The sequence below is a fragment of the Dioscorea cayenensis genome, chromosome 12, assembly GCF_009730915.1.
Source record: "Dioscorea cayenensis subsp. rotundata cultivar TDr96_F1 chromosome 12, TDr96_F1_v2_PseudoChromosome.rev07_lg8_w22 25.fasta, whole genome shotgun sequence".
NCBI lineage: Eukaryota > Viridiplantae > Streptophyta > Magnoliopsida > Dioscoreales > Dioscoreaceae > Dioscorea > Dioscorea cayenensis.
The window spans coordinates 9,654,324-9,666,677 of NC_052482.1; the positions used below are offsets into that span (position 1 = coordinate 9,654,324).

Consider the following 12,354-nt stretch of genomic DNA (forward strand, 5'->3'; position numbering starts at 1 on the left):
GGCCAGCCTATAGAGGTGGCGTGGAGGACCCGGCATTATTTGTCCACTTCAGGTGGCACTTAAAGCCCTAATTGGATGTGCATCAAGAGTCTGGAGTCACCACATGGAACCTGGTGGGTCAACATCAAGGGCATGAGGACCTTAACTACTCTGAACATAGCCGCGGTCACGACTAGAGTTTAGAGAGGTTATCTAGACCATTGATTGTTTGATCGATTTGCTAAACTTCCTATTTACACATGTGATATAATTTTAATACAGTATATACTTGTAATTGGATACTAAGTAAATCTTACAACTATGTTATTTTTATAATATTTTTTTATTTTAAATTACATGGCCACTACCAACTAATTGAAATGTGCCACAGTTACAGTAGTAAGACCCTACTAGGTCATCTTTACAAGTTTAGAGCCAGTCAGGGTTAAGCCTAGGAATGTAGTGGCCCTCCTTCCTTTTATTTGTTTTTGTTGTGGTCATGTAGCAGTTGTACCCGCACATTTCACTATTTATGTTTCTTGTATTCATGTATTTGAACTTATAGTTTGTGTAAAAGTTGTCAGTTATGTTTTACGAGTTTATTTTTGTTTTAGAGTGATGTCATTTTTTCTGTTAAATTGAGTTTTAACTGTTGGGTGCCACATTCTTTTCGGTGGAAGGGATAGGTGTGACAACCCATGTGAGATAAAATGAAAATTTTGTGGAATTCAATTTCGCGCTAGGTTACATCTAATTTTTGTTTGGTGTACGGATGAAATCCCAAAGAAGCTTCCCTATGAAAAGCTTTTGGTTTTTTTCCCTCCTTATTCTTCTTCTCATTCCTTCTTCTTCATCTTCTTCTTCTTCATCATCATCTTCTTCTTCTTCTTTGGGATTCTTGGGGAAGCTCCCTGTGTTTTATTCTTCCTGTTGTTCTTCGTACAAGATCAAATTTGTAGCGAAATCTTTGTGTCTTGTTATTTCCCTCTTCATCTTCTTCTTCTTTTGGAGGAAATGGAAAATGCTTTCTTAGGTTTTCCATTGTCTTCTTCTTCTTTTTCTTCTTCTCCATCTTTTGGAGGCCATGGAAAATGCTTTCTTAGGTTTTCCATTGTCTTCTTCTTCTTTTTCTTCTTCTCCATCTTTTGGAGGCCATGGAAAATGCTTTCTTAGGTTTTCCATTGTCTCAATTTTTATAGTAACAATGGTACTAACAGCCGATAAACTTATGAGCTTTTCTAAATTTCATGCTGGTGTTCATCATCAAAGGAAACTTTTTGTGCTATTGCACGACATAAAAGAAAAGGACACGTACTTAAATTCACCGTGTTGAGCTCATGGGTGAGATATGTGAGTGTTGGGCACTGGACGTTTCTCAGGTAAGAGTGAAGTTTGTGACACCTAACTCATACAAAACATTTTACCCAATTGAGTCAAATTTGGACTTTTAATGCATAAGTTATATATATCATACTTTTAACAAGACTGTCATGGACATCACCATCGAGGAAGTGAATGGGTCAATTGATAAAAACTTAGACTCCTTCATCACATCATAATATACTAATAAGTGCTAGTGCTAGTTACTTTTTTTTTTTGTGTTCCTCCGTATTACAAGGCGTTTTTGTGTATTATTAGTTCTTTCTATATATTACAATGGCTTTGCATTTAAAATACATAATTCCTGTGTATCACTTTATATTACTACTTACTTTTGTGTTTTCTATGTATTGTACGTTATTTGTGAATTATTCTTCTTTGTGTTATGCATTGTCATGCAGGAAGTCCTTCTCAGAAAGCATGAGCGTCAATATTGAGACTTTTACATCCCAACATCATCCCGTAGGGATGCTCAATATTGTAGGGTGTTCCCAATCATATGATGGATTAACATTAAAATTAGGTCAACATTTTGATAATGTAGAACAGTTCAAAGATGCCTTACATAGCAACTCCATAAGACAAAATTTTGGCTTCATCATTATAAAAAATGATAAACTCTGGGTAACTTTCAGGTGCATTGCTCTGATTGCCAGTGGCATGTTCATGCATCCAAAGAGGAAAACGTATACACACTCTAAGAAGATAATGCAAGAAACACACATTTGCTATGGAGGCATTAGAGGAAAACGTATACACACTCTAAAAACATATTACGAAGCCATGGTGTTCGTCTACCTTATAAGGGTGCTTGGATGGGGAAGAAAATTGCTAAGGCCGCCATTCATGGTAACGAGATAAGTAGCTATGATTTCCTTCTCTAGTATGCAAATAAAGTGGCAGAGATAAATCATGGTAGCGTCATCGCCATTGAGAATGACGGGGAGCGGTTGAAGAGCACTTTCTTCTCTCTTATGGCTTGTTTGTTGGGGTTCAAGCAAGGGTGTAGGCCATTACTTTTTGTTAACAAAACTCAATTGCTGGGCAAGTATGGTAGGATTTTGTTAAGGTCAACAAGCAAAGATTACAATGAGGATCTGTTTCATATAGCATTCGCTATCGTTGATAATGAAACAGACGAGAATTGGACTTGGTTTCTTGTTACTCTCGGGGAGACATTGCATGGTCAAGATGACTATGACAAAATTATTACATTCATCTTGGATTGGTCCAAGGGTCTTGTGAACACAGTCCCAAAAGTCTTCCCATCATTGTTGCATGGTTATTACCTAGGACATTTGGAGGCAAACTTCATGAAGACTAATCCTGGACTCAGGAAAGCACTGAAAAAGCAGTGGTGGGCAGTAGTCATCAAAACAATGTGCATTTACACATCAAAAGAGTTTGATGATGCATGTACGCTTGGTTGCTACACAAGTCCGACGTTGATCATTGGTCCAACTACTCCCTCCATTATGAAATATGAGGCATTTTAAGAAAAAAATTATTCAAAAATAGTTATCATTTTCCAATATCAAGGCAATATTTATTCATTTTTCCCAATTTTACCCATCTTCAATTTCCTAAAGTATATAAATGAAAAGAGTAATATTGATAGTCCTAAAAATAATACATGGTTCCAAGAGAGGGATAGTTTAGTAATTTGGTTGATTTTTATGTTAAATTTAGAAAATTTAATGCTATCTTTAATTCTTGTGCAACATTTATAAACGACATGTATTTTGGAATGGAGGGGTATTTGTTTAAGGGTGTGCGATGGTGCGAGATATACTCCAATGTGGCAGAGTCTTTCAATGCCTAGATCAAAAAGATGCAGCATCTACAGGTAACGAGCATGGTTGATTCCATAAGGTTAGCCTCTATATGCACATACATATATTTTTCATGTATTATCATTCATTACTGTGTATTACTAAACGTTCGTGTGTAGTCTCCTGTGTTTGTGTGTAATATCGTCCATTTCTATGTATTATATTAAGTTACCATTTATTAAATTATGTTTAACTTAATTGATTTCCTTTTATATGTATTATATATAGTTAATGTGTAGTTCACATGTTCATTTACAGGTTTAAATATGAATATGCTGGCAGAGAGACATGAACTATCAAACAAGTGGGATATATACATTTTCCCTGATATACACAAGAAGGTTGAACATATAATCAAAAAGAGTCGCTTTCTGAAGGTGGATCGATCCAACGTTGAAAGAAACGAAGTGGTTGATGACCACAACAGTGTTGTCAGCTTGCTAATCCGGAACTGTTCCTGCAGAAGATGGGAAGTGTATGGCCTCCCATATAACCATGCATGTGCCGTGATTATGCAAACAGACACGAATGTGCACTATTACATAGACGATTATTTCACAGTTGAATGATATCATCGTGCATATGCCGAACCAATATACCCGATCCCTAACAATGACAAGCTATGCGATGACAACCATGAACTCCGAATGCGACCGCCAATATTAAAGAAACAACCCGGCCGTCCAAGAAAGAAGATAATCGAGTCACATGCATTTGATGTTCACAATCTCCATTGCAGTCGGTACCATTAAACTGGATATAATCATCGATCATGTAATGCAGTTATAGCGGACTGAACACTCTATGCATAATATGGGTGGGGCTTTTTCACTTTTTTTTTACACATATCATTTCTATGTAATATTAGTATACATTGTGTACATTTTCCCATTGTTCTGCATGATGTTTCATTTTTGTATATTGTCCGTAGTTTCTCTATATTATATGAATTTTTTGTGTAGCATTTGTGGTTTATGTGTATTATGCTAATTTCCTGTGTAATATTCATATATAGGGTGGATTTTGTATGTAATTCGTATATTACTTAGAAACGAGGATGAAATGTTTTCATGTAAAAGCACAAAAAAAAGTATAAGTATTTGTTTTGGCACTGCTATTGCGTTATTACAAATTAATGTTTATGAAAATACATGAGAGAACTCCAACAACATCAGTAATTGTTGTCAAGGACATCGTCATCCCCGACATCATCAGCGTCGTCCTTCATCGCACTTGCTGCCGTGACATTATCATTAGGTGCAACATCCTTTGCTATCATTGCATCCTCCTCAGAAACATCCTCTTCTGGCCAGCTATCTCTTTGGCGGCAGTGCCAGTCTCGGCAGGGACTACCCCTCTCCAGCAGCACCTTCTTTCAGGGGAGCTATCTCTTCGGCGGTAGCACTCGCCTCGGCAATGATTATCTTCTCCCCGGTAGCATTCAATTAGCCGCTAATTATCTTCTCCCCAATAGGTTCAGCCTTCCTAACAATGTCTTCCTCCTTGGCAGCAATGTCCTCCTCCCCGGTGGTGATTTCCTCTCTGGCATCATTCTCTTTCCCGGTAGTTTCCTCCTCTGTGGTAGCATCACTAATCACATCTTCACTTGGTATAACTATCCTCCTCATAATATTGACCAATATTCATGTAATATAGCATGTCCCAAGAATGGGATGTCTAACCACAGTATGTCTAACTGTTCCAAGTTCAAAATTTGCTCCATATGACGCAGGTAAAACATCAAATAGTCAATGCTTTCTGTTTCCTGTTGGGGCAGTTTTGCACATGCTCCAAGGGAATGTCTTTAAATTTGTTGTGTCCTGTATCAATATCGACACACAGTTGAAAGAAATCCAGTAGAACATGACAAATATTCATTATTAAATAGTAGATAAAATGGGAATCAAGCCTCAAAACTATACTGGAGTTACTTACCATGGCTATGGCATCAGCGTCATATACGAGCAACATAAGAGAGGAATAATGCATGTACTTTTGATTTGGAATGTCAAGGGTAACCAAATGATAATGGCCATTGAGAACGATGTGCATAAGAATAAGTTCAGCTTGCTTGTGTCCATATATGACATCCTCCATCACGTATACCACCTGATCTAAAATGAATTACAATTTCCGTAATGCAAGTGCTAGAGGCTAGATGGCAATGGCACACTTCTTGTATACGAAGGGATTCATCAGCAATTCCTCAAGGATCATGAGGACGAGGACATCAATGACATCATCGGGGACTTGCTATTTCCCTTGTAAGAGGACATAGAGGTTATCACGGTTCGTATACCCATAGTCATCCCTCCAAATGATGGAACTGTAGGACATAATTAGTGCAAATGATGTTAGTTATGTTAAATAATAGACACAATTAACATAAAATGATAAAACAGTAATCTTGCACTAGAACAGATTCTATTACATAGTAAACGTTAATAATACACATGAAGTATATATACTACACAGATATAAAGCATGACCCACACAAACAAAATGTTATATACAGGAAACATTAATAATACAAAAGACAACGTATGTGAAACACAGGAAAATTTAAATCTACACATGAAAAGCTAATAATACACTATTTTTCCATAAACTTTGATTACTATAGAAGATTCATAATTTACAGAGAAAAAATTACCTGTCAACACAGGTGTTCAGGTAGATCAAAATGGTTGCTTGTTCAATTTGGTTTAGCCTACCGAAACTAGCATATTTCTTCTTCTTTGGTAGGAAATTTGTTTGAACCTTTAACTATACCTCACGGTACAACTGACCCTCTGTTGGATCCTCGTATAGTACCAGCTCAAGCAAATCATTTTTTCCTTTTCAATCCTTTAAACCTATGAGGGATTCAAGTAGTATGTTGATAGCGCATAAGGCCTCCTCTTCTTCTTACGATCCGCCAGTTGAGCAAGAGCCTGTTTTGTAATTGTTCTCTTCAGCAGGGACCTCTTTAATGGAGCTCTCATCGATTGGGCCTTTTTTGCTGGGGCTCTCTCTGGTGGAGGCCTCCTCCAAGAAAGATGGGTAGGCCTGGCTTGACTTGTGTCTAGTGCAGCCATTTGTCTGGTTACACGCCTTGGGCCGCTCAGGGATAGGGCTTTATGAGAAAGAATTTCATCCAAGGGGCACTCGGGAGCAAGAATGTTATCGCATAAACCGACGTGTCCATTCCCTGACCCTATTTTACAACTTTTGGGTAAGGTAGGTTAACTTCTATTAGTGGAACCTCAACCTTCGGGCAAGATATGAACTCATCCGGTGTAGGAATTCCTTGTTGCCAGACGTCTTTGTACTATGCTAGCTAGAGCGGCCTTTCCAAGATTGCACTACTCTTTTGAATCTTATACTTGAAGAAAGAGAAGGGCCTAAAGAAGGAGGAGAACCAAAATCTATTGGATCTCGCTGGATGTCAGAATCCATAGGTGGTGATCGTGAGTCACCCCTTTATCGCCTTGCATCCTTGGCGTCACTCTTGATGAGTGCATTTCATATAGACATTTTATATACCTTCTTTATGTATTTTGCTTGTCTTTTAGCATTAAATTCATATATTTTGATACTACTTTTGGTAAAAGTGTGTGTTTGTGCAGACTAAAAGGTCTTGGGACAAAAAAAAAATATTTGGAGCAAATTCGACATCAAAAGAACTCTACTACACTTCTTCAATAGAAGCATGGCCATGTTGAGGCCGTGTTTAGCCCTGTGCAGTTCATTGGACTTGAAGATTTTATATGAAGGAAACACGGGCACAGAGCCTAATAAGTGCTTGTGTATAAGCAATACGAAGTATTCTTTTCTTACATTAAGCATCACTTTTATTAGATTTTATTGCTTATTGGTGTGTATTTGTGTTCTTTTGTGCATTTAGGGTTGTGGAGTCAAGTTTAGAAGAAAAGGAAGCAAAAGTAGATCGTGGATGCAATTGTTGATGAAGTACTTGGATTGAACAAAGATGAAGACACAAGTTGTGCTCAGAGACATGTGGGTGTGTGCCAACTTCCATTGTGCTCAAGTGAATGCGCAAAGTGGAGGGGCACAAAGACAGTCACACTGATATGTTCTAACCTGTGCAACATTAGCAAGAGCTTCGTTAATGTGGTTTCATTAAAGACCCGACACGATCTACCGCATGGATGTGTGCCCATTCATGTAGCCTCAATGAAAAGAGTGGATTCGGGAGCATTTTGGCGAAGTACTGTAGCAGTTATTGTAGTAGTTACTGTTCATAGCTCGTATAAAACTGATTTCTAAAAATCCACATGGCCGTGTGGAAATTTCACACACCCATGTGGATGCCCAATTCCTGTTCCAATAAATACCTCATTTTGAGGATTCTTTGGGGATCTTTTTTCTATCTTTTGCCTATCCTTGGAGGCACTAACAGCTAGGGATTGGAGAGACTTCGGTTAGGTTTTTGGAACAGCCATACGGTGTTCGACATCGAGTTCCTTTGGAGGAGAGCTATTGAGGGAGCTTTCCTCGGTATCGATTCGGTAAGGTGTGCCCTAGGTTTGACAAGGGAATCTTTGGAAAAGACGAGGCGGCTCCACAAGACCATCGATACGGACTACAAGGGGGTTTTATCTATGGATTGTATGCATTTACTTTCAATTTCATTGTTGATTGTGTATTTCTTCATGGAGAGCTAAACCCCTAGTGGGTGCTTGGACTTGTAAACCCTAGGATGATTTTGTTTCATTAACTCTTATTATGTTTCTTTAATTGATGTTTTAATTGAGTTTCAATCTTGAATGCTTGTTGGATTGATTTTCCCTTAGAGTGACAATAGGGTTGAGAAATTATCTTGGTAATCCTTGTGGATGGGTGACACTCCATTAGATTAGACAAAGAAAGGTTGGAGGCGGTCGAGAGGATGAGTCGAGAGGTAGCGGAATGTCCCCTTTCCCTTCTGATGTGGTGATTCCTATCTCTACGTTCCAAGAGTTCTTAGCGGTCATGATAGAGTGAAGTGCTAAGAGATAAACTCTATTGGGGCTTTGTTACACAAGAAACAAAGTGAGGTATTGAAGTAATAATTAGTGCTGGGGCTTAATTGTGACTAGGGGTCTTTCTCCTGGACCAAAGGGTTAGATCTATATTAGGGAATAGGGTTTATCACTTGAAGTCCCTAGAGCTTTCAGTAACCTTACACAGTGTGAGGCATCGAGAGTATCCTTTTTCACTGGGCATAGTGTAGGATTAGTCACGATTGACCTTAGGTTTGGGACCATGTGTTTTTGGATTTCCACGACTCATTAAACTTCAATTAGGAGGTATAGTAATTAGTCTTGCACTTGAAACAATAGTCGTAAGGTGAGCAATGTTCGGGTACCCCATCTTCATATTGATTACCTCTCCTTATTCCTATTACGTTCTTTTCTCTTTTCTTTATTTTTATTTGCATTGATATTGTTCACTCAAATCACGAATTAATTTACTCAATAGCTAAATAACATCACTACTTGCTTCTGAATAACTATTCCCTGTGGATATGACTACCCACTTACAGGGGTACTTTATTACTTCGACAACCCGTGCACTTGCGGTATACACATGCAAGGGGTGTGTCAGAGCCCAGAGCATAGCTGTGTAGATGGAAGCAAGGAATAAGCATGGGCATGCTTCTGCCCATGTAGCTTACTGTCTGGAGAATTTCAGAGCTGATGCCAAACTATAGACCAACCTATAAAGTGCACGAGCATAAGCACAGCCTAAGCACGACCATACTTGTATCAGGAATCACTTTTTATATTCCCCAAAGTTTGGGTTTAAGGGGAATTCTTCCTGATTTTGGATGGCGGTTGCTAAACAATCTTTACCACCATCTAGAAAGGGAAGAAAGCTAAGATATTGGAGTATCAATTGGAGTAGAGCTAAGTTGGCAGGAAGGTCCTCGGAGCACGATTGGGAGGATTAGAGAAGCAAAAGGAAGTTCGATGAATTCTTGCTTGTTTGTTTTCTTTATCTTTTCTGTCGTCATTTGAACCCATGAGGAGCTAAACAATTCTCTAGCGTCCCGGACTCATGAACCTTGAGATTATGTGTATTTGACTTACTCTTTTATATTGGCTATGAAGTTATTTTTGGATTCTTCTATTTTTAATTTTGTGTTGCAAAACTTGATGTACATGATTGTCATAGTTGTGATTGCAAAACTTGATCTACATGTTTGCTATAGCTGTAACATTTTGGGTTGGAGTACATGCCTAGAGATAGGACGTACAGTGTCGAGCCTTCCGATCTAAGGTTTACCTCCAGTCTAAGAAGATATACCTGATAGTCATTATAAAAGAGTCAATACATGTTCCTCAGGAGGATTAGTTCGGGGCACTGCTAAATATCATTGTTTCTAATCCAGTTTAATTCCCTATTTCTTTCCATCCCGGTCCCATCCTTCACATCCTTTTAGATCTTTATATTAGAATCGCTTCCCAATTTTTTGATTTGGTTAGATATTAGGAGAGCAATTACTACTAAGAGATTACCAGTCCCTGTGGATTCGACTACATGATCCTATTGAGTACACTTTATAATTTATATAATATGTGCACTTGCAGCATAGAAAGAGCTTGCTTATCAGTTCTTATTTATACAAGCTTGTAATTCATGAAACTCAATTAATACTTGCTATAATAATCGGGCCACATCATCATCACCATAGGGAACATTGTTCGGGCTCTCAACCGATAATCGATGATAGCCAATTTCTCAAGGTTGAGTAGGGGGGATGCTCTTGACCTTGCCTTGTCGTCTCTCTGCTTGGCTTTTGCCAAGCCTCTATAGGGACATTATTTTTTTCACTGGCCTAGTGGGCTGAGAACTTTGTCGGGTCGGCCTTTTGTGTCACCCACTTCAGACAATCTCTGAAAGGCTTGCTTCTAAGTCTCCCGCCTAACATTGCCAACTAAGGCAATCTCTTCATCATTGGATGGAACAAGTTCGAAGAACTGCATAGAAAACATGCATAAATTATAAGGTCATCAGTCAGCATATCGTACACAAATAATCTAAAACTTATACATAAAACTTGAAAACTATACATTAATTATGTTTTATACACAGGAGCTATGATAATACATATGAAGCAAAACATAATACATAGGAAGACAAAATAATACAGAGGGAGACATTATTATACACATGAAACCATAATAATACACACGAAACAACTCAATACACACAATTAGCAAACATATTACACAAAAAGAGGACAAATTTACTCCTTTTCCTTTAAGTGGTTTCAATAGAGGACCAATGGACACCGCCTTTATGAAACTGCTCTCCCTATAGCACATTATTCAGGGTGTCCGTCCCAGGCGCTATTTCTTCATACTACTTGTTACCTCGTAGAACCAGATGAATAGGGCAATGACGAACCCTTTTAAATAGCATGTTGTGGTATACTTTCCTTTTACACCGAAGTTGTACATGTGCGACCTTCAAAGGGACATTACCCATCATCCATCTGTGAATGGCATGCGCCCAAACAAAACTATTGATAAGTGCTTGTGTATTAGTAATACGAAGTATTCTTTTCTTACATTAAATATTACTTTTCTCAGATTTTATCGCTTATGCATGTGTTTTGTGTTCTTTTGTGCATGTAGGATTATGAAGACAATAGTGGAAGAAAGGAATCAAAAGTAGATCGTGGATGCATTTTGTTGATGAAATCTTGGAGTGAACAACCGTGAAGACACAAGTTGTGCTCAAAGACATGTGAGTGTGTGCCAACCTCCATTGTGCTCAAGCGAATGCAGAGTTTGGAGGGGCACAAAGGCAGTCACACTCATGTGTTCCGACTTGTGCAATACTAGCAAAATCTTCATCAATGTGATTTTATTGAAGACGCAACGCGATCTATCGCATGAATGTGTACCCATTCATGTGGCCTCGATGAAAAGTGTAGATTCGGGATTATTTTGGTGAAGTACTGTAGCAGTTACTACAGCAAATCACTGTAACAAAATTATTGTAGCATTTACTATTTACAGCTCGCAAAAATTCAATTCCTGAAAATTCACACAGTGTGAATGCTCGATTCTAACCCTATTTAAACCGCGACTTGAGACATTTTGAAGGATTTTTTTCTCATCTTTTTTCCCAACTTTGGAGGCACTCGCGGCTAGGGTTTGGAGAGGCTTTGGCAAGGTTCTTGGAGTGGTTCTACGGCCTTCAACACCGTGTTCTTTTGGAAGATAGTTATTGAGAGGACGTTCGTCGGCATCGATTCGGCGAGGTGTGCCCTAGGCTTGACGAGGGAACCTTTGGAGAAGACAAGGCTACTCCACAAGACCATCAATACGGACTATGAGGGGGTTTTACTTATGGATTTTATGCTTTTACATTCGATTTCATTGTTGATTGTATCTTGCTCCATGGAGAGCTAAACCCCTAGTGGGTGCTTGGGCTTGTAAACCCTAGGATGATTTTGTTTTATTGATCTTTTACTATGTTTTTTTAATTGATATTTTAATTGAGTTCCAACCTTAAATGCTTATTAAATAAATTTTCCCTTAGAGTGACACTAGGGTTGAGAATCTATCTTGGTAATCTTTGTGGATGAGTGACACACCATGAGGGTTAGACAAAGCTAGGTTGGAGAGGGTCGAGAGGGTGAGTCGAAAGGTAGCGGAATGTCACATTTTCCTTCCAATGTGATTTATCCTACCTCCATGTTCCAAGAGTTCTTTGCTGTCATGATAAAGTGAAGTTTTAAGAGACAAACTCCGCTGGGGCTTAGTTGCGCAAGCAACAAAGTGAAGTGTTGAAGTAATTCTTAGTGTTGGGGCTTAATTGTGACTAGGGGTCTTTCTCTTGAACCAAAGGGTTAGATCTATATTAGGGAATAGGGTTTATCACTTGGAGTCCCTAGAGTTTCTTGCAACCTCACACAGTATGAGGCATCGAGAGTATTCTTTTCCGCCGGGGCATAGTGTAGGGTTAGTCACGGTTGACCTTAGGTTTGGGACAGTGTGTTTAAGGATTTTCATGACTCATTAAACATCAGTTAGGAGACATAGTGAGTGGTCTTGAACTTGAAACAATAGTCCTAAGGAGAGCAATGTCTGGGTGCCCCACCTTCTATTGATTGCCTCTCCTATCATTTCATTGCGTCTCTTCTTATTTCTTTTATTTTCATTTG

The 12,354-nt window shown here is 38.6% G+C and overlaps 1 protein-coding gene across 1 annotated transcript; it reads left to right on the forward strand.

Annotated features, from left to right (window-relative positions):
• Positions 1-2,142: 2,142 nt before the first annotated feature.
• On the forward strand, positions 2,143-3,760 carry LOC120273144. Its single transcript, XM_039279789.1, has 3 exons — positions 2,143-2,166; positions 2,244-2,775; positions 3,450-3,760. The coding sequence occupies exons 1-3, from the start codon at positions 2,143-2,145 to the stop codon at positions 3,758-3,760; spliced, it is 867 nt and encodes a 288-aa protein (XP_039135723.1).
• Positions 3,761-12,354: the final 8,594 nt, after the last annotated feature.

Coding starts and splice junctions, on each gene's coding strand:
- LOC120273144 (XM_039279789.1), top strand. CDS start 2,143: ATGGTGTTCGTCTACCTTATAAGG. Junction 2,167..2,243: donor TGTTCGTCTACCTTATAAGG/GTGCTTGGATGG, acceptor TTCCTTCTCTAG/TATGCAAATAAAGTGGCAGA. Junction 2,776..3,449: donor AAAAGAGTTTGATGATGCAT/GTACGCTTGGTT, acceptor GTTCATTTACAG/GTTTAAATATGAATATGCTG.